The sequence below is a fragment of the Trachurus japonicus genome, chromosome 4, assembly GCF_045865225.1.
Source record: "Trachurus japonicus isolate A0001 chromosome 4, Traja_1.0".
Taxonomy (NCBI): domain Eukaryota; kingdom Metazoa; phylum Chordata; class Actinopteri; order Carangiformes; family Carangidae; genus Trachurus; species Trachurus japonicus.
Window position 1 is genome coordinate 18,652,982 of NC_140910.1, and position 23,206 is coordinate 18,676,187.

Sequence of the window (23,206 nt, forward strand, 5' to 3'; positions counted from 1 at the left end):
TTAGAGGGCATAAACATGTCTGTATTCAGCTTTAACCAGTGATTTGGTGTTTGCGCTTAGAGTGCAGGGCCACAAACAAAAATCTTGTTTAGGGGGCCACCAAAATCCTAGGGCCGGCCCTATACTTCTAAAATCCAAATCACACACAGAGGTGAATCAGTTGAAAAAAAAAAAAAAAAAAAAAAAGATAACGACCACGGATATTTAAAATATATGCAAGTCAGCATGAACCAAATTCAAATCTTATCATACTCACATTCAAAACGGCTTTTATTTTGAAATTCGGACCGGAAGTGCTCGTCCTTCCGTCTGCAGCAGCTTGACACTTTGGTGCCATTAAAGGATACAAACAGAAAGGTTAGCCAAGCTGACAGTCAGCAAGTAATCTATCAACAGAGAAGGGGATTCAGCGTTTGCTCGGCGTGTGTTTGTGTTATGAGAAGAGGACACTGGCTGTGTCAAGACCTGTGGTGAGGAAATAACACCGCTAAGTTATTTATTTACACACGCTGCTAATGCTAATGCTGCTAACTCACCGCTGAGCCGCTATTGCTTCACATAACATTAGTTAGCTGCGCTGCGTTAGCCTCTTCTCTTCGGCAACCAACCAACACCACGCGTCCGCTCGATTAACCTCGGGAACATTTTGTATTATCACGAGAAGTTGATAAAATACAAACATATGCATCTTTTCCTATGCATTACAGTCAGATATTGTGTGTTATTCTCGTGTGTTGCGTCTTTATTTACCGTTACATAACGAAGCTAATGCACTAAACTCAACACATACAGCTCATCTGTATTTTTGAAAAGTTGCTTTAACAAGTTGTGCAACTGCAGTTTAGTATATCCTAAAATACAAGTCACCCAGCTTAATGCATACGATATTATTTATATTGATACAATACCATACTATATCTGCATTGCAATGTAAACTATATTGCTGATGTGCACTGACATAACATGTCTTTGCCCTTTTTGACCCCCTCTCTGTCCTCAGATCGAGCACCATGGCTGCAGCCCCTCCACTCAGACGGACAGACTCAGCTCGGGGGGAGTTCTCCCCTCTGAAGCATTTTGTTGTGGCCAAGAAGAAGATAAGTGATGTGTTTGATCAGCTACTAAACTACGTGAAGGAGACTTCAGACTTTGTAGAAGGTGAGAGTGAGTGTTTGATTGTCTGTCTGGTCAAATCAGTAGGTAAATGTTTGATTTATCAGAAAATGATGACATAACACTTGACAGAAGCAGTAGTCCTTGTTTAGTTTAGTTTAGTTTAATATGTTTATCTCGGTCTCATAAAAACAAATACAGTAGACAAATATAAAGGTATAAATACAAAACAAAATAAATCAGAACAAAAAACACAACAAGCAAATCAATTTACTTTGACCGAAAAGGTGTAGGCTGAAGCATCAGCTTATTTTGCCTACCCTTCTTAAATTAACATTTTTCGTTCACTCAATTTAAAACATTTTTTAAAATTGTAGTAATGTCAGCTGTGTGGATGGTGGAAGGAGGTGTTGTGTTTCTCTGATGTGTTTTGACTGTTGTTGGGTCAACAGAAACCTGTGGGAATAAAGCGCTGGAGAGCATCGCCAGTCTGGATCAAAAGCTGGAGATTCAGTCGTATGCTGACAAACTGGCCATCATCAAGGAGGTGCTCGCCCGCAGACACATGAAAGTGGCCTTCTTTGGCAGGTAAATACATCTACAGTATACAGGGTTCCTACACATTTTAAATTTCCAAATTCCATACTTTTTCCAGACCCTCATTTCCGGACTTCCACTGCAAAAAACTCAAAACCTTACCAAGAATATTTGTCTTATTTCTAGTCAAAGCAAATCTCATTATACTTAAAATAAGACTCATCACATAAATAGTAGCTTGTTTTACTTCTTTCAAGCAGATTTTCACTTGAAATAAGTAGAAAAATCTGACAGTGGAGCAAGTTTTTTCTTTCTTATTACGAGCACAAAAAACTTGCTTTCACTGGCAGATTTTTCTACTTATCTCAAGTGAAAATTTGTTTGAAACAAGTGAAAATGATCTAGAAACAAGTTAATTTTTAGGTGATGAGTCTTATTTTAAGTGGAAGGAGATTCGTTTTGACTAGAAATGAGACATTTTGACAAGAAATAAGGCAAATATTCTTGGAAAGATTTTGAGTTTTTGCAGTGTCTCAGAAAAAAAATTCAAATAATTTGTGACATTTGAGCCAATAGATGTGTTTCATGTTAATAAATCATGCAATTAATCATTTGTTTTCATTATTCTGAATTAGTATGCCATTATGTGACCAAATAATTTCCAGGAGATTGTAGCTAGGTAGCCTACTGTACAATAGCGCATACAAAATGTGAATAAGACTGAATAAGTATTAAGATAAATATATTTCCATACAATAGTTTCCATTTTCCATACTTTTCAAGACCTGGAAATGTATCAAATCAAAGTCCATACTTTCCATACTTGCGTAGGAACCCTGAGTATACACACAAAATATTGTCTTTTCTGCTTTTACATTGTGATTCCCGAGGTCAAAGTCTTTTTTTTTTTTTAAAAGAGCTGCCTTTATACGTAGATATTATGCATGTGTTAGTCAGTCTAGTCCCTCCAAATGTGATTCATGTGGCAGCTATGCATTGCTTTCACTTTTACTTTGACAGTGAGAGGGCGCGTCTGAGAAAGAACCTGAGAGGTCATCATCGTGATAAATACAGCAATGAGTCAAAGAGTCAGTGTAGGAAGTAAAATGCAGTGAGAAGATTTTACCGGTACTTTCCTCCGTCTGTAGCTGCTCTGTTGTGTTTCTTTGACTGTTACCTACCTAAGGCCAGTTAATTTGTTCATACGTTGTTGAAAATAAATTGGTATGTTATCTCCATGTGTACTCAATAGGGATGTCACGATTACTTGTTTTCACAATTAATCGTGGTATTAAACGCCACAATTAATTGATCGTAAAGATTCCTAAATACCGTCACTTTCCGAAAAAGGTTATGTTGGAAACATATCGGCAGATGTGGTGCCAAAGTTAAGGTAAATGCACAGATGCTGGTCCATTTATCTAAAGTAACACTGAATTGGTAGGAAGTTAAATGTTAGCGTGTCATTTGAATTGTAAAGAAATGAATAAAATAAACTTAAACATTTGGTATAGATGACAATTAATGACTTAAATATTTCAAACACTTCCCCTGGGGGATTAATAACTGGTCTTATATTAAGAGATTAGTAATGTAATTATATTTGATTTTACACATTCATAGTGTTGTGAAATTTATTGATGCATAATAATCGTGATAATCGTAATACCGTGATTATTTCTCTGACAATAATCGCACCAAGAAAATCTATAATCGTGACATCCCTAGTACTCAATGACTGTTTTTTTCATGTTTTTAGGACCAGTAATGGTAAAAGCACAGTAGTCAATGCGATGCTGAGGGACCGCGTGCTGCCCAGTGGTATCGGCCACACAACAAACTGCTTCCTGAGTGTGGAGGGCACAGATGGTGACAAGGCTTACCTCAAGACGGAGGGCTCAGATGAGGAAAAGAGCATCAAGGTCAGTTCTTACATTGTTTTGCATGGGAAGTTTGCTTAATTTTCATTTCTGCCTTTTTTTCACATACACTGTTTACACTTGTTACACTCCTGTTAGTGTGGTTAGGGACAAGGTTTAACATGCCATGTCCACTAATCAGACCATCTGTTGGCTTTAATCAGTTTTCACCCAATTACACTGATACTGTATGTGCTGCCACACATCCAGTGTTCCTCCTAAGTTTTGACAGAGACTACAGTTAAAATGGCAGAGGCATTGTTGTCAAGTTTCTCTTTTTTCTATTGTTGTCTTTAAATGGGTCACGTGGCTGAGGATACAAAGTGATTAGGTTTCTTCCTCACCCAGATAACAGAGACAAGTGTGTGTTGTTTTGATTCCTCGACAGATTGCATTAAAAGGTTTAGGATTTGGATGTTGTATATAGATTTATGTTTGAGAAAGAATACAGTAAACATGTGTTAAATGGGGCAGACAGCTATGAACTGTGACAGGTATGCAGGATGTTTTCCACGGTGTCAGGTGTCTGAAATGAAAACCTGATGTGGGAGACTTTCTCTCTTCACTTTAAAGCTCTGACCTGAATGAGGTTAACAGAGCAGAATCAGTTTCTTTGTCTGTGGTTTGCAATTGTGCTCTTGTGCTTTCTCAATATTGCATCACATCAGTGAGTCTACACATGGGGTTTCTAGTGATATGAACTTGTGCATGTCTTATACATTTTGAAGGTGTCATAAAAACAAAATGGGAAAATTAAAAGAAAAGGTTTTTTGACAAAACATTTGCCTAATTGAAAAATAATATAAAAGTAATGTTGATTACAAATGAAATTCAATATCTCAAGAGTAATGCTACATTAAAGCAGAAGTAAGCGATCCTGTCGTTTTGGGTAATGCTGCGTTCCAGGCAGGCTTTTGAAACCGTAAGTTACAGCTTCAAGTCACGACTTACGACTTTGTAGCGTTCCAGGCAACCCACTCGTGTTTTTCCGACCTGTTTTACCTGTGAAAGTCACTATAACGGCCATTCGTAACTTCCGACCCGTGAACTCGTACCAGATCGAACTGGTACGACTTCACAGGTCAGAAAAACACGAGTTACGGGCTGCCTTGAACGCACTATAACGTCTTGTCAGCCGATGGAGTTAGCAGCCCCCGCCCTATTTAAGACTTATATTAACACAAAAATATCGCTTACTTCTGCTTTAATAGTTGCAAAAAGCTTTTAGGTAAAAAGGTTAAAAAAAAAACTGACCTTAGTCTGTTTACAACCTCTCTGCAGACTGTAAACCAGCTGGCACACGCCCTCCACATGGATGAGAGTCTGGATGCCGGCTGTCTTGTACGTGTCTTCTGGCCGAAGACCAAGTGTGCTCTGCTTCGAGACGACCTGGTGCTTGTAGACAGGTAACAGGATATGTTAATCAGGATCTGGATATACAACATCCAAAATGTAAATCTTACACTTTCCAGGTCTTTAAAAAATTTGGTTAAAAACAAAAGTCAAGTACTGTGTGTGTGTGTGTGTGTGTGTGTGTACAGAAATTCAGTCCAGATCGGGCATGTGCATCTTAACATTTGACTTTTGTCTTCCCCTCATTAGCCCAGGGACAGATGTCACGTCGCAACTGGACAGCTGGATTGACAAGTTTTGTCTGGATGCTGACGTCTTCGTGCTGGTGGCCAACTCTGAATCCACGCTGATGAACACGGTAATGTCTCGAAGCTCATGTTCCGCCAATTTTGTGTGAAATTCACATTATATACTGGTATTTAGATTAGATTAGTTCATTCTTGTCTCTCTGCAACAGGGATTGAACAATAATGCTGACGGTTACAGTTGCAGTTAAATATGTAGTTTTTTGTGGTTTGTTTGAGGTTGGTGTCCTTACCACAAAAGTTTCAGTCTATTTGAGTTGTATTTATCTTCCATTTTGTCTTACCAGTAACCTATTGATCTTTTGTTTTTATTTGTGATTTATATATATTTGGAAGATAAAGTGATTTCACATGTATTTCCCATTGTGTGGTGGTCAAATAAGTGTGTGAATGGTTTGATCCATACCTCACATTTATTAACTACTCCTTTAACTGTGTTGTGATAAGTAATTGGACAACTTAAATTTTCATAACTAACAACAACACACCACAATTACTAGGAAAGTAAGTTTTCCATCATGTCAGTCACATATATACTAAGTGACCAGTGTGGATGTTTTCTGTGCTGAGCTGATTATAGAGCAGAGAATGTGGCTGCCTGTGTTTATATCCAGCAGTACACACAGGCCCCGCTCTTGTTTCTGTCTGCTCAGCCATTCAAGCAATGTGAAGCCGTGACGGGTGCACACAGTCAATCACAGAGCTCCTTAACCCAGCAGCAGCTCTTAAAGAGAACGAAAACACACACTAGGGCTCTACCCAGGGCTATTCAATGGAAATAAACCAAGGCATTATGCAAATAAGAATGTAAGAGTGGAAAAAATGTATTGTGTACTGTCAGTGGGAGTCAGAATCTGGTCTGAAACCACAAACATGACTGAAATGAATCTCTGGATGTGGCTACAACCAGATACCACATGTACAGTACATACATCTAAGTTGGGCACTGAATTTGAATAAGAACATTAATTTTCACCAAATGGGAAAAAAAATGCACATGTTAAAGGGTAATTCCGAGAAAATTCAACTTGGGGCTGTATTTTCCTAACATTTTAGGTCTAATAGAAGGAATCTGAAGGTTTTCAGTTTAATTGCTCCTGTTTTGCGGTAGTTGTGTCTGTCCCCGCATCGCCACGGCAGCGATGAATGTAGCGGATTGAAGTTCTTAGGCTGCTTAGGCTGTTTGCAGCCCTCAAAGCCGCATTTTTTTTTCCACAGACAGCGTCAGATGGCGACTCAAACATACGCCGAGAAGTTTGTTTACTTCAAGCAAGTCGAGAGTTGATATTCCTGTGTTTATGACACAAACGGGAGGTTTCGACTGCACGTAAACACACCGAGCGTCAACTTGGGTCTTGCACGAGACTCCGCGAGACATTGAATTAGATCTAGTTTTACAAACATGTCGGCTTGCTTGAAGTAAACAAACCTCTCGGTGCATGTTTGAATAGCCATCTGACGCTGTCTGTGGAAAAAAATTGCGGCTTTGAGGGATGTAAACAGCGGAACTTGCATCCACTCCCATTCATCGCTGCCGTGGCGATGCAGTTTTTGCTTGAGAATTATTATTACTGTTCATATCAAGAATGCTTCAGTGCCAAGAGTTGATGACACCAACTTGATGTTAGTTATTTTTTTCATATTGTTCATATGGCAATAAATGCAAACTCTATTTTGCCAAAACAACTTTGTATTTTGTTATCATTCACTGTAACTGGAGTAGCCTAGGTAATGTTGTCAAAATAATCTGTTATTAATCATTATAGTAATAGCCAATAGTATTGATATTTGGAGTTGGAGAGAGGCCATAGCACCAGCATGTGGACGTACTATGTGTTCGCTTAAGCTGTTGCTCACAGTCGCTCAAGCAGGTCATCAGGGGAGTTGAATTTCTGCTCAGGAGTTTTGAAAATTAGAGGGAACATTGGACACAACTACCGCAAAACAGGAACGATTAAACTGAAAACCTTCAGATTCCTTCTTTTAGACCTAAAATGTTAGGAAAATACAGCCCCGAGTTGAATTTGCCCGCAATTATCCTTTAAAGACAGAAATTGAAAATTTAATCGTTAAATTATTTTTTTCCCCCTCCATACATTAACATGATTAACATCTTGTATCCCTCTCTCTTAACTCGCCCACCTTCTAGGAAAAGCACTTTTTTCACAAGGTGAATGAGCGTCTGTCAAAGCCGAACATCTTCATCCTCAACAACCGCTGGGACGCCTCGGCAAACGAACCAGAGTACATGGACGACGTGAGTCGACCTTCTGTATCCGTCTCGAGTCTGAAAGAAAAGCGGTTTGTGTTGTTGTTTCAAAATACTGTAGGTGACGGTGTGGCGGCCTCTCTCTGCAGGTGAGGAAGCAGCACACGGACCGCTGCGTCAACTTTCTGGTAGATGAGTTGAAGGTTGTGGACCGGGATCAGGCGCCCAACCGCATATTCTTTGTCTCTGCCAAAGAGGTCCTCAACTCCCGCATGCAGCGCGCACAGGGCATGCCCGAAACAGGTGAGGAAAAACACAACAGAAAGATGACGCACAATCTGTATAAAACAACAACACAAAGGACTACACTGATTTAAAATGGAGAGAATTATAAGAATAAAGTAGGATAAGGGTCGTACAGTTATTGCTGCTTGAGTACTTTTCATTTTATATATAATGTGTTCATTTTATCCAATAGGTGGAGCTCTGGCTGAGGGCTTTCAGGAGAGACTGAAGGAGTTTCAGAGCTTTGAGAGGAGGTTTGAGGTGTGTGTTGTGTGTGCGCATGCGTGCGTGTCCTCTCCATGTCTTCCAATAATGAAGCAAAATCTCTCTCCTTTCTCAATACCAAAAGGATTGAGCAATCATTTACTATATGTTTGAGTTCACACTAATACTGTGTGTTTGCTACCAGATCAACATCTCAACAGGTACAGACTGAGGTGTGTTTGGTGTAAAGTCAAAAATGGTTTCTGACATGATCAGGTGCCTGATGAAGTCGGTACTGTGAGTTTGTCAGAGCATCTGCTCAGAAGAATAAAAGATGAGCAGCAACCAGAGTCACTCTTCAAATGGTGACCAGACATAACCTGATCACATATACTTACTGTTTAGTTTTCACCACAAAACAACCACATAATTACGGGCCAGCGCCCTCAAAGCCATCTAGACCAACCACTGTGCCTTTTCCATCAACCTGCGTCTTCATTGCTGAAGTCTAGATTCACTTGGGCGAGGACATCCGTTTGGTTTTGTTCCACTTTGATTTTTTTTGTCGTGTGAACAATGTTGATTGTTTCGCTTCATTTTTCTGTTTCTGTGTTTCGTTGTATCCTGTTCATATGTTTTGATTTTGAATAGGAGGAATTGAATTAGCCCTTGATATAACACCTAAACCTATCAATAACAACATCACATTGCCAGATGACTGATAATGTAGATCACAAGGAGTTGAGAAATGATAACACACAAGTTGTTAGTTTGGTATTTAACATTAACATTAACCCTTTTAACACACCTTGAACATGGTTAATACAATTTAAGCCAAATCAATAGGATATTTCCACTTTTAAATGTGACAGATTGTTTTATTTTCTTTCCTATGTTGTTGTTTGTACTTATTTCATATGTTTTTTTATGATTTCATTGTACCTGGCCTCACCCACACATTACTGTGACTTTATAAAACGGGGGCTGTGGGACGGAAGATGCACACACTGCTGCTGTCATTTTCACATCTGAGTTTCCATTTCTTTTCTTCTCCTGAGTTCAAAGTAGCAGGTGTACATCTTGTCCTCTTGTTTTTATTTCGTCCCTGGTTGGGGGGGGTCGCGGTTTCCGTGCACCCCTATCCAGCAGCAGCAGCAGCCCCCCGATAACCGTCACAGTAACTTGTGTGTTATGGCCTCGCAGGAGTGTATCTCGCAGTCAGCAGTGAAAACAAAGTTTGAGCAGCACACTATCAGGGCCAAGCAGATCACAGAAAAAGTCAAGAGCATCATGGACGCCATCAACATCGAGGCGGCAGAGAAGAGGTGAGTATGTTGCTCCGTACGTTTCTGTCTCTTCCTACTTTTGTAGTTGAGTTTCTTGTACCATTGAAATCTGATGTTACTGATATTGTCTTACTTCGTCGATGCCTTGAAGGGCTTATTGAGGTAAACTAGGGATGTCACAATTACTTGTTTTCACAATTAATCGCGGTATTACAGTAAACGCCACAATTAATTGATCGCAAAGATTCCTAAATACCGTCACTCCCCAAAAAAAGATTATGTATGAACCGTGTCAGCAGATGTTGCGCCAAAGTAAAGGTAAATGCACAGATACTGGTCCATTTACCTAACGTAGCATTGAATTGGTAGGAGTTTAAATGCTAGAGTGTCATTTGTAATTTAAAAAAAAGAAGATTAAAATTAACTTAAACATTTGGTATCGATGACAAGTTGAATATTTCAAACGCTTCCCCTGGCGGATTAATAATTGGTCATATTTTAATAGATAAAATATTTTATAATTAGTAATGTATATTTGAACTATATTTGATTTTACACATTGCAGTAATAGTGTTGTGAAATCAATTAATGCATAATAATTGTGATAATCGTAATACCGTGATTATTTCTCTGACAATAATCGTACTAAAAAAAATCTGTTATCGTGACATCCCTAAGGTAAACTATGAAGCTGCTGAGAAAATGAATATGATGGTTTGGGCCATTAAGACGATGTAAGGTTAAATTAAGATACTACACTGTGCGTGATTCTCACTCTCTTTCCACTGTTCTACATGTTTATATTGACCAGTTCCTGTTTTGGTAAGTCATTCATTCAGCTGCTGGTTTGCATGTGTGACATTATGTCCTGTCGGTGGGGTGGGGTCTCCAGAGTGGCAGCGCTGGAGGACAGAGAGTATCAGATGGACCGGCTGGAGTTTGTCAAGAATCAGCTCAACCTGCTGATCGAAGAGATCAAGAAAAAGATCAAAAGCATAAGCGAAGAGGTGGAGTCGAAGGTAACGTACATGACGACCAAGTCCAAGCTTTGTGCTCATCTCTGATCGGTGTTACAGATAATATTTACTAGCACCTGTTGACGTCAAAATGTGAGTTCACCAACAGTACTTCTGTATGTTTGTGTGTACAACATGTTTTCTTTGCATTATTATTATTCAAGGTCTGAAAAGACATGATATTTTTTGTTATTAGACTAATTTAGACTAGTTTAGTCATTTTCAGCCAATAAAAGCTCTAAATGACAATATTTTTATTTCAATTTTGGGAGAAATGTTGTCGGTAGTTGATAGAATTTAATTTTACTCAAAGACATACCTATGAATAGTAAAACCAGAGAAACTGATCATTTTGGGAATGATCTCTTAATTTTTTCCAGAGTGTATATATGACAGGTGTCTGGCCACCACAAATAAATCAATGTATGGGAAGCAATTTGTTGACTTAAAATATTAAAGCTGACATACTCTCATAGTCAATGTTATTGATTATGGTGAGGGCCTGTATGGAGCCATTTCCCTGACATTAAAAGTTGGCATTGAAAACAGAATTTGGCATTGTAATAACAATTTTTGGCATTGAAAATAAAATGTGGCATTGTAATAAAAGTTGTATTGACACTGAAACAAGTATTGGCATTGAAAAATGTTGGAACACAGGCATAAAAAATACAATATTTAATTTGGATTTAGAAAAAATTTATTATCATGTAGTTTTCAATGTCAGTCTTCAGATTTCTTCTTTATGTCCATCTTTTTCAGTGTGTTTTTTTACACTGTATTTCCCCCCAGTCTCACTGGTTTTCAGTTTCAATTTTTTTTTTTTCTGTTTCACTGTTCTTTTTTTCAATGCCAAGTTACTGTCAGGGTTTTGCCGTGGAGGGGAGGGTCTGAGGGGAGGGGCTAGGGACGCATAAAGAAGAAATCTGAAGACTGACATTGAAAACTACATGATAATATATTTTTTAAAAATCCAAATTAAATATTGTATTTTTTATGCCTGTGTTCCAACATTTTTCAATGCCGATACTTGTTTCAGTGTCAATACAACTTTTATTACAATGCCAAATTTTATTTTCAATGCCAACATTTTTTATTACAATGCCAAATTCTGTTTTCAATGCCAACTTTTAATGTCAGGGAAATAGCTCCATAGGCCTGAAGCTCTGTAGGAAACTAATGCCTCCGACTGTGACTTATCCAGGTGTCCGGTGCCATGGGGGAGGAGATCTGCCGTCTCCACGTGATTGTGGACGAGTTTCAATCTGACTTTCACCCCTCACCTCATGTCCTCAAGATCTACAAGTCGGTAAGTCAAGAAACTTGTACTGAGCAATCATTTTAAAAGGTGCACTGGACTATGGCTGTCTTTACACTGCACGATTCAAGTGGCCCAGATCGGATCTGTAACATGAATGTGTAAACGGGACAAATGCGCATTGAATCGGATCTTGTCAGATCAGATTCAGGCCCCCGTTATATGTGGAAATAAATCGGATACAAATCGGATATCTGCCAATGCGTCTCCAGTCTAAAGAGACAGATCGGATCTCTCCTAGCAATGCGTGTCATACGTCATCAATGATAATATAAATTCACGTGCTCACGCGTCTCGCTGAACCTCTGTAGCCCGTGATTGACAGGTGGGGCTGACCTGGACTACCTTGGCCAGCTGTAATTACTGTCACAGGAGTTACAGTGTTTCATTTCCGTGGTGTCCGCGCGTCTGTTTTTTCCCCCCTCACTAGTTATTGTTTTCATATAGCCACTACAGTAACATTAATTTCTATACGGATCGATACGAGGGCAAGCGAGGGAGTGTGAAAAAAGAGAGCTCGCGAGATAAACACCAGATTTCAGGTTTTCCTACCGGCAAAAACTGAACCGAGCCGATAAGAAATCAAGAGAGGAAAAACAAACAATGCACACAAATGTGTCCAAGAGGCTCTCCCGTCCTCACTACGTGACCGACGGAGGATCGAACGGTGGCACAACTGTCACCGTCACTGTCAGCTCCACGCAGCCACTACGTTATTTTGTAACGTTCACTTTGTAAGTGACGTGTTGGATATAAACTCTGAACACCAGACTCACCTTCATTTAAAAATATTATGGAATCATGATGTGACAATCTCCCCTTTAGCCTATTAAAAAAGAAAAAATCACTAGTTTATTTCCAGCGGGTTGTTTTATGCAGGCACAGCAGGTGTAAATGCAGATGATCAGATATGGGTCACTTCTGATAGAACAGGTAAATAGACCGTTAAAAAAATCGGATATAGGCAACAAATCGAAATTGACCCTTCGCCAACTCCTCCCACAAACGGCTATTGTCCAATCCTACGTTAGCAACCGTAACTATAGGCCTGGCAAGCTTTCCGCAGTAAGTCATTACGTTTGCTTTTGTGGACACATTTTGAGACTAAAAACGAAAAACATTTGTTTGTAGATTAGGATGTTGTTGTTGCTGCTGCTACTATGGCGGTGGCGGCGGTGGCGGCGGCGGCGGCGGCAGCAATATAGAGATGTTCAGATACGAGCGGACTTTTTTTTCGACTTGAGCAAGTGTAAATATGGGGATAACCATATGTTCACCTCCGAAATGACAGCTGTACTTTTAGGGCTTTTACCTGGGCTTTTAGGCGAGGGATCCTCCAGGCAGGGACTGCTTTCACTGACTGATACAGCGGTGGGAGAAAAAAAAACAGCAGCGAAAGCTGTATGTGGTTCACAATCGCCCAAAAACTTGCAGTTTGACAACGTTTCATGACCAGTGAGATGACCTAAGTCTTCGTGGGTTGATAGACGGTAAAATTACCGGTCCTTACTGCTGCTCTGTACATTGTCCAGTCGTGTCGTTGAACAGATGTTTTATCCTCCTGCGCGAGTCACGTCACTGAAAACTCTGAATGATCTTTGTGACTTCTTCTCTCTATTATCTCAGAACAGTTTATCCAGAAATTTGCTGATATTTCCTTTGAAATCGATACCAAATACTGCCAGGAGCATGGCTGGGAGTGAAAGCTTGCCCGCCGTAGCAACAGTAACCAAGGGGGCGGGGCTTACGCGAAGGGTCAATTGGGCATCAAGGCCTGCAGTGTAAAGACAGCTATCAGACAACAGGTGAATCATCTTCGTTAACCGCTGTGGATGGTGTTTGCAGGAGCTGCTTTCTCACGTGGAGGAGGGAATGGGCAAGAACCTGGCGTACCGCTGCTCCGACGCTGTCAACGCTTCTGTTCAGACCTCTCAGAGTTACATGATAGGTAATCTAACTGTAACATGTGCAAAATCACTGACTGTGGACCATTTACTCTGTTATTTTGTAGTAGTACTGCTGTCTATTTTAGTTGTATCCCAGAGCAAATCAGCTCATTAATTCCTGCTAGTATCCATCCTGGCCTGTAGGACATAAGAGAAGATGGAAATAGATAAGATAAGAAGGAAATCATACTTTGCATAGAAAGTGAGCTCAGTCCAGATTTACCAGCCCACCATTGTTTTTCTCCTCTCAGTCAGTCACTCTGGTGGCTAAACTTAGTCTGAACCTTTTGGACACTCAGGCTATGATCTGTAACACCCAGCTCCCTGCTATATTTACCCTCCTCACTGAATGCCATCATCTCGTGCCCCATTATGTTACAAATGCGTCACTGTGGTCAGGCACGCACGCAAGCTGTGCTCAGTGGCAGTGATGTTGAAAAGGTGTTAATGTGCCCTCTGATGAAATGGCTTCAGGTGCTGTTACATAATTGTGGTATGATGATGTTTTTTTTTTTTTTTTTAAATCCCTTAAGGAGAGAGGGGGATGAGAGAAGGGATATTAAAATTTGATTTAGCCTTTTGTTTTTGCTACATAGACCACAATGATAATATTGTTTTTGTCAGCTTGTGTTGTTGTTTTCTGCCCCCTAGTGCCCAGAAAAATAATGTCCTAAAATATCTTTATGTGCAGAAAAAAATTAAAACAAGTGAAAGGTACTAATGTTAAAAAAACAGATGCTTAAAATGTTTATATTTTCCATTGTGCATGAAATACAAATACAAGCTGAGCCTCTGGTGGTCCTGTGAGTGCTGTTGCTTCCTTATAGACACAGTCGGCAAGCAAGGAAACGTCACTTCCGGTTAGGGCCGTGGGGGAAAACAAACCGTTTTCCCCATACACACTCATGCAAAAAGGCGGCATTTTAAACCTTTGTCAAACGCTTGTTCGCCGTCCTGTCTTAGTTTTAATCACATGTATATGCTGACAAAGAGCTATATATTAGAAAACTCATCACGATCTGGGTCGATTGCTGTCCGTACATCTTAAAATATAAAGTTTTCACAGCCATAGCCTACACCGAGTCAGCAGGGTCGGCAACCTTCACTTCCGGTCAGAGCGTTACACGTTTGGAGAAGATGAGCGAAGTTCCGATATAAAAGTTCAGGTTGTGGTTTTTGAATTTATTTGCGGTGCAAAATAATACACAATAACTCAGGCAGTGTCTACGAGTGTCTAGAGCCGGCCGGCGGCGACTAAGAGAGCGTCAGAGCCGTGGGGGAAGACAAATATGACTGACTGTGAAATACCTAATATTTTTAAATGTACGGACAACAATCGACCCAGATCGTGATGAGTTTCTAAAAATATAGCTCTCTGTCAGCATATACATGTGATTAAAACTAAGACAGGATGGTGAAAAAGCCTTTGACAAAGGTTTAAAATGCCGCGTTTTTGCATGAGTGTGTATGGGGGACACGGTTTGTTTTCCCCCACGGCCCTAACCGGAAGTGACGTTTCCTTGCTTGCCAACTGTGTCTATGTAACTCTCATTCTCCGTGTTTCCTCTTCCACAGAGAGCATGCTCCCTTTGCTTCCCTCCTCGGTTAAAAACCAAGTCAACATGCTGGTGCCCATCAGAAAGTTCGACCTGAGTTACGACCTGAACTGCACCACAATCTGCAGCGACTTCCAGGAGAACATCGAGTTTCAGTTTTCGTTGGGCTGGACGTCGTTGGTCCACCGCTTCCTGGGATCCGACAACGCACAGCGGGCGCTCAGACTGGTGGACCAGAAACTCCAGGTGGGAACCGGAGAGACAGTTAGAAGATTTGGTGATGTGTGATGTGCAGGACCAGTCTCACTTAAAGGGATAGTTCAACATTTTTGGCAAATTGGCCCATTGCCATAATCCCTATATCAAAGGAGGTTAAATCGAAAGCAACTGGACTTAGTTATTTGTCTAGGAAGACGTTTCACCTCTCATCCAAGAGGCTTCATCAGTTCATGTAGCATCTGACCAGGCTGGGACTGGTCCAACTATCTGGTGTAGAGACTCACTATTTAACCTCTTGTGTGGGCGTTCACAAGGGTGATGATCTATGTAAAAGTAGAGAAACCATCCCTCAACAGGGGAGGAGGTCTCAGACACCACCTATCTCCAATTTACAATGCTGCCCTTTCATCCCTTCCCAGGAGATTCAACAATCTAGCCTCAAAGAACAACTACTGTTCACAAGTGGCAAGTGACTCCAACGACTCAGTACGTTTACATGACACTTGAAAAAAACGAATTATTGCCTTAATCCGACTATAACTGGACAACTGAAGTGCATGTAAACACCTTAGTCCGACTGAAATCGGAGTTGGAGAACTCCGATTAACACACCCAGATAATGCGATTGGAATTCGATTTTCTCCGTCATGTATACACCTTAGTCGGAGTATAACTGGACAATGCATGTGCGCATGCTCCACAACAGTAGAGACGGCACCAAGTGGAGCAGAGAAGCCTCCCGAACCTGGCAAAGTAAAGAAAAAAAAAACGTCAGCGCAGATTCAATGCATTTCACACAGCACGACCAGCCAGATTGTTTTATTAGAGAGAGAGAGGGAAAAAAGGAAGCCCGTATCATATTCTCAGCGTGAATCCGGCCCAGACTGGCGCGTCTGGTCAGGAACTGCAGTTGAGAATTTATTATTAAACTTACTAAGTTGTTTATATTCAGTTTTTTACGAGGTGACAGAAAAGTCAACAGGACAGGAGGCGTATTAACCCGCTGAAACAACGGGTGACGCCGCATGAGGGGGCGGACCCCGTCAGTTATTCGATTTTCTCAGTTGCATGTATATTGAGACAAGGACAGAAGTCCGACTTGACGCCAAAATCGAATTTTGAGCATAGCTCGATTAAGCTCTGCATGTAAACGTACTGACTGTCGTTATATCAACATAGGGCACTAACGAAGTCGAAACCAACTTTCCATCAAAGACAGTCATTTAAACGACTGTCGTTGGCACTTGGAGCACAAAAGGGAACCAGTGACATCATCACCCTTGTGAACGCCCACACAAGAGGTTAAATAGTGAGTCTCCACACCAGATAGTTGGACCAGTCCCAGCCTGGTCAGATGCTACATGAACTGATGAAGCCTCTGGGATGAGAGGTGAAACGTCTTCCTAGACAAATAACTAAGTCCAGTTGCTTTCGATTTAACCTCCTTTGAAATACTATGACCTGGGCAAATGAGAATGTGCACCGGCCCATAATCCCTATAGTTTTAGGAGTAGGTTCGTTACCTTTAATTGTCAGTGCAAGCTATTATTTAGAACGGCGGAGCAGACCCGCAAGCTGCTCAGAGCTACACTACGGAGGCTCATGGGATTTTTCGGTTTCCCTCATCCCGAACCTACTCCTAAAACTATAGGGATTATGGCAATGGGCCAATTTACCAAAATGTTGAACTATCCCTTTAATAATGTTGTTTAAACATCCAGTGAGTGAATATCAGAAGTTTAATCAACTCATCTTGTCATTTCTCAGGCCTCTCGACCAGCGCTGCCTCTGGCCCGCACGCCCTCCTCGGGACCTCCCTCCGCCGCAGCTCAACCCAACCACGAGACGGCTCTCATGACACAGGAGGACTTGATGGTAGCCATGGCAACCAACGTGGCTGCCCTCACCTCTCGCACTTCGATGAGCGTTATCGTCGTTGGAGGAGTGGTATGTTGTTTCCATACCTGGGGGTTTTTTTGAATTGAATTGAAATTTGTTTATTTCGGTCATACAACACCAACATCAAAATCAACCATTTTGTGTGAACAGTTTAGCCAAAACATATTATACACAATTGCAACCATACACACACACACACAAAAAAAGAAAATTATATTTGCCTCTCCTTTACACTCTATGAAATTAAATTACCTAGAATGTCAGCAGTCCAAAATAATAAGATGAAAGTAATCATTACTGTATTTTATAATTTTTCATTATTTTACATTTCAAGGCTTTCTTAAAACTCAACAAAGAACTACATGTCTTCAACTCATCACTGAGCTTATTCCACATTTTAACTCCCAAGACTGAAACACATTTGTATTTTATATTAGTTCTCACTTTACACATTTCAAAAATCAATAACCCTCTTAAATTATAGTTTCCTTTTCTTAATTTAAATAACTGAAGGATACAAGCTGGAAGGCTGTTGTTCTTTACTCGAAAAATGATTTCCATTGTCTTTAGGAGCACAATATCTGAAAATTTTAATGCATTAGATCTTAAAAATAGTGGGTTGGTAGGTTCACAATAGCACTCTTTGTTTATTATTCTAATAATAATAACTTTTTTGAAGCTTGTTTACATGTTGGCACTGAGGGAACGCCCATGGTGATGGCGCTAAGTAACCCAGCCTCCCGTTCCAACATCTATCTGTCTGCGTTTGTTTTTTTAAGGTGTGTAAAACGGTCGGCTGGAGGCTGATTGCCCTGTCGGCCTCGATGTACGGCTTGTTGTACCTGTACGAGAGACTCACCTGGACCACGAAAGCCAAGGAGCGAGCTCTGAAGCGACAGTTTGTGGACTACGCCTCCGACAAGCTGCAGCTCATCGTCAGCTTCACCAGCAGCAACTGCAGCCACCAGGTCCAACAGTAAGTCCTGATGCCATTTGTGCTATTAAATAGTGGAACAAACTGGGCGTGAAAAGTGTTGTGCACTCTATACAAAGAGTGTGACAGTGACAGTACTGCCCTGCTAAGCCAGACCGCAGTAACTACGTGAAAAATCCAAATTTAGTTTTTTGTGAAATTAAACTTGTCAATAAATGTTTTATCTTGTGTAAAATTTTCAGCGGCCAATTTTGCTCAGTTTTAGAGATATGAGCAGGGTGTAAAATTAACACCCGCCAAGTGCCAATGGCGGGTAAAAAAACGAGTTTGGTCTGTAAAACAAAAACACACACCTGCCAGTGGCCGATGGAAAATTTTGAACTGCAATTCCTTTGCCACAGAGTTTATTTAGTATAAACTCTATAGAGTATATTGTGTCTTCTGTATAATTTAGCGGTTGAACAAGTCTAAATCTGCCACATAGCAACAGCTGATCACCGGCACAACAGCCTCCTTTTATATTTAACAGAGGAGGGACAAAACCTGACAGTCATATTCTCAGCTGCCAGGATGTGTAGCTTTTTAAATGTTACTTAAGTTGGATTTTTATACAAAAAAAATGTAAGGTAATTACTTTTAGTCAAACAAGGCATGATTTTTTTCAATTGGCTGGTGAAAAATATGTTTGGCCAGTAAATTTTTGGAGGTCACTAGCCAATGGCTGATGAGGTAAAAAGTTAATTTTACACCCTGGATATGAGGTATGAAAAATTGCAGTAACTACAAAAATCACTCTTGAAACTGAGCCAAACCGCAGTAAACTACAGTTAATCATTTTTGAGGTGGCCAAAGTTAGTAATTAAGTAATGAAAGCCGGAAGAAAATAACAACATTGTAGTTACTGCACTTTGCCTCAGCATTACCTGTCTATCTGTGTAAGGAAACCTGGCACCAGAGCGCAGTATCTGCTTTTTACGGGTAAAATGTAAAATATGTGGTCATATATTTAATTGCATGAATATTACTTCATGAAAACCTGTCAAATCTGTATATTTTCACTAATCTACCTACAACACATTATGAAGGCAAATCAAAAAACTTTAAAGCCATTTTTCTCAGTGTCACTGTTTGTGTAGTTACTGCGGTCTGGCTTAGTAGGGCAGAGTAAGTAAGATGATAAATGTTGCTCATGTGAAGTTGATTTTCTGGCATTTTCAAACTGTGTTAATCCCGTAACATGCAACAGCACCAAACGCTCATTTCTCTGCACCCTCATTTTCCCTCGGTGGTATTTAAGGTACTGCCAAAGACCCGACTCCCCATAACGTTCCTAATTTACACACAAAACACACGCAGAGCCGTGCCCCACCCTCCCGGGGGGCCCCACCCAGCTTTCCCCTCTGTAGCCGGGCTAAATAAATAAGCAGTGCGACGCTGTGCCCTCTGTGTTGCCAGGGAGATGGCGACGACCTTTGCTCGGCTATGTCAGCAGGTGGACCAGACGCAGAAAGACCTGGAGGCAGAAATCCGCCGACTGACAGCCAAGATAGATCAGCTGGAGACCGTCCAGAACTGCTCCAAGAGCCTGCGGTTTGTCCAGCTCCTTTTCTTATTGAGGGCAACACTGAAGGGTGGAGAAGTGGGGGGTGGGGGGTGGGGGTGGTTGACTGTCTGTCTGGAAAGATCAAGACTAGAGAAAAATAAATACACTAGATGATAAAAAATGATCCTATAAGAACAGTTGTCAAATTGTCTTAAAGGGATAGTAGCATTTTTTTTAAAGTGGGGTTGTATGATCTACAAATAGCCCCCAAGTACTTTAATTGCAGTAGAAGACTCTCTGCACTCCTCCCGTTAGCAACGCCAGCCCATAATAGCCCTGCCCAGAGATTTACAACATACAGTGTTGTGAACAGACCCAAAGAAAGAAGAAACGGCCTAAAAGAGGTTTTATGTGAGAAAAAAAATACACAGTTCCATTGTTCACTATAATATGATTTTTTCCAGCCCTTCAAAGTGCAGGAAAAACACAGTTTTTATTTGGACCTAACCAACTCACGTATCCCTCCGCCCAGGGTTAGCGCCCGCCGATCAGCAGTTGGTTAGGTCCAAATAAAAACTGTGTTTTTCCTGCACTTTTTTTTTTTTAAAGTATATTTTTCGGCTTTTTGCCTTTATTTGATAGTGATGACAGTAGAGATAGACAGGAAATGGGAAGGCAGAGAGAGGGGGAATGACACGCAGGAAAGGTCTGCCCGACGCGGGATTCGAACCAGGAACGCCTGCGGCGAGGACTGTAGCCTCTACATGGGGCGGCCACTCTACCCACTGCGCCACGCACCGCCCCTTTCCTGCACTTTGAGGGGCTGGAAAAAATTATATTATAACGAACAATGGAACTGTGTATTTTTTTTTTCACATAAAACCTCTTTTAGGCCGTGAAAATAGGCCGTTTCTTTGGGTCCATTCACAACACTGTATGTTGTAAATCTCTGGGCAGGGCTATTATGGGCTGGCGTTGCTAACGGGAGGAGTGTAGAGAGTCTGCTACTGCAATTAAAGTACTTAGGGGCTATTTGTAGATCATACAACCCCACTTTTAAAAAAATGCTACTATCCCTTTAAGATGTTGTGCCTGAATTTTTTTTGAAGATATCATTGAGCAGCTCTTCTTGTTTTCATGAAACATAGAATAAATCTGGAATTAAATTACAATAAATTAGGAAGCAAAATGTTTCCCTGACCAGCGCTTTGGATGAAGTTGGTCCAAATTTGACACCTCTTTCTTTGTTTCCTGCACAGACATAAAGCCACAGCCCTGGAGAAGCAGCTGGAGGCGTTCACAAACCAGTACCTGCAGCCTCAGCAGTGATGGTTCTCCTCTTCATCGCTCCACACTCCACCGTTTCACATAGAGCCAGTCATTCCTCACTTTTGGCGCCTCATCATCGCCATCGTCCACACCGCACCACGGTTTCTGTGTGTGGGCAATATAGTGCTGAAGACATGAGTCGGTTTCAATCAAACAGAGATTATATTTATTTTCTCTTTTTTTTTGTCACATCAAATCAATTTGAAAACGGTTTTCTGGTAACTTTTAAAGGATATTTGTTTTGTATTTTGTTTTATTTTTTTTTGTAGATTTGTCTTTTGTAGATTGATTTATCAAAAAAAAAAAAAAAAAAGAGAGAGAGAGAGATTCATGAATAATGAAAACAATCTTTAGTTTCACTTTTACTGGACAGAGTGAAGACATGATAGAGTTTTCCCCTCCTCCTCCTCCTTCTCCACAGCCAGCAAGGTGCTTCAGGTGCTTGATTTACAGCAGAACGAACTATAAAACAAAACTGCCTGTCAGAAAAACCTGGGACTCATGAGTGCGTGTAGACGCTCCACAAAGAGGTGATAGAAGCTCGGTCGGCGTGAGCGGCTGCATACCGGTCGGGTGCTATATTTTGACACTAACGTGCTTCTAACTGTGAATATGCCTTTTCTGACTAACTTTTGTGGAGCAAATTAAGTTGATGTCTGTAAAATTGTACATTTGTCTCTGTTCAGGCACATGATCTACTGTATTGTAGCAACAGAAAATAAATATATTTAATAATGAAATGAAACAGATTTGTTTTCTGAAGTAGAGGGACAGTAAAGTAAATTCACTGAGAGGAATTGTTTTCGAGGCATGTCTTTAAAATGCTGTAGGTTCATGTTATATTTTCTAATAATAACTCAAACTGTATAGATAAAAGACTTTGGATAATCCTCATATTTTATAATACCCTATTTTATTTATACCCCATTAGACTTGCCGATTACACGATTCTGCACTTTGTAAAGTTTTCCTCTTTTTTGTTGAATGTGTGTTGAAATACCTCCAGATTTGCCTGACTGTATTAAATCTGCCACAATCTGAAAACCAATTTTTGGTGTTCATCTGAGATAATTTACCACCAGTGGTAAACCAGTGGAGCTTTTTACTTCTAGAGCAACATTTGGTTTTGTTTTGTTTTGTTTTTTACAAATGAGGACCACACACAGGAACATGAACAATGCCAGATTTTAAAATATATATATTTTTAATCAGTTCAGATTTACAAGAATTGATAACACAGGTAATTTTATCTCGTGTGGGCCTCTTTGTCCAAAGTACTAGTGTATGTCAGGGGTGGGGGCAAAAAATCTATACAGCATAGTATTGCAGTAACTTGTGTGGCAATATTGAATACTTTTGGAGCATAATTTGCAGTTGCAAAAATGTAATAAATTAAAATAAGTAAGTTATTGCAATGCTCAGAATACAGTATATCTTAATGTTCAAAATCACAAAATATCATATCAAGACTTAAGTTTTTGACTTTTCATTCTCATGCACAACTAAACTAACGGCCTGTTAAAATAAAATCAAGACAGGTTTCATATTCTTGGTTAAAAGCATTTTTTTTTATTGGTTACAATAACTCATGGCAACATATCAGTATCACCAAGCCACTGTACAAATACAAAAAAAAGGTCTGGTGTGAAAAAGACTATAAAAATTATTCCATAACAAGTGATTATAATTTCACACAATAGCACTGTAAGAGAATTATCATGGCACCAAGTCCCTGGTCTTTACTGGCTTAAAACATAAAACAATAAATAAAACAAAATTAAAATAAAATAAAAAAAAAGTCAGAACAGTAGGTTGTAGAGTCAAAGGGCAGTGCATTATTTTGTGATGGTGCTGTGGTTATGTGATGCAACCAATTCAAGTGGTGCAGTGTAGAAAGATTTTTTTTTTTTGTCCTCCAGTGGTGACTGTTTATCGGACAAAACATTTTTTTATATTCAAATGTTAAATTTGAGGTTCATGCAAATACAGTCTTCAAAGTAACTGCCTGAATTTGTGTCACATTTGCTCCAGAAGTTGGATGTTGGCACCGTGGATGATGTTGGTTTGGGACAAAATTGCCTTTACTACTACTACTACTCAAAATATGTCACAGATTTATAGTTTCTGGTGCCTCAGACCTTGAATGCATCATAAATTGATATATTGTAACACCAGAGAAGCTGACCCAACAGCTCCCGTATCAGTTCATTGGTATCAACTGGGGGGAGGCTGCAG

The 23,206-nt window shown here is 40.2% G+C and overlaps 1 protein-coding gene across 1 annotated transcript; it reads left to right on the plus strand.

The window, feature by feature from the left end:
- Positions 1-312: 312 nt before the first annotated feature.
- mfn1b (mitofusin 1b) lies at positions 313-21,696 on the plus strand. Its single transcript, XM_085774466.1, has 18 exons — positions 313-470; positions 1,001-1,158; positions 1,566-1,701; positions 3,410-3,572; positions 4,851-4,975; positions 5,172-5,280; positions 7,377-7,484; positions 7,586-7,739; positions 7,915-7,982; positions 9,129-9,250; positions 10,104-10,230; positions 11,432-11,536; positions 13,391-13,493; positions 15,067-15,293; positions 17,034-17,213; positions 17,945-18,141; positions 19,555-19,689; positions 20,902-21,696. Exons 2-18 carry the CDS (start codon positions 1,011-1,013, stop codon positions 20,969-20,971), a joined length of 2,277 nt encoding a protein of 758 aa, XP_085630592.1. The 5' UTR covers positions 313-470; positions 1,001-1,010; the 3' UTR covers positions 20,972-21,696.
- Positions 21,697-23,206: the final 1,510 nt, after the last annotated feature.

Excerpts from the sequence above, each read along its gene's own strand:
- mfn1b (XM_085774466.1), top strand. The coding sequence starts at position 1,011 with ATGGCTGCAGCCCCTCCACTCAGACGGACAGACTCAGCTCGGGGGGAG. Across the intron at positions 7,983-9,128 it reads GCTTTGAGAGGAGGTTTGAG|GAGTGTATCTCGCAGTCAGC; the intron begins GTGTGTGTTGTG and ends ATGGCCTCGCAG. Across the intron at positions 15,294-17,033 it reads TGGTGGACCAGAAACTCCAG|GCCTCTCGACCAGCGCTGCC; the intron begins GTGGGAACCGGA and ends GTCATTTCTCAG.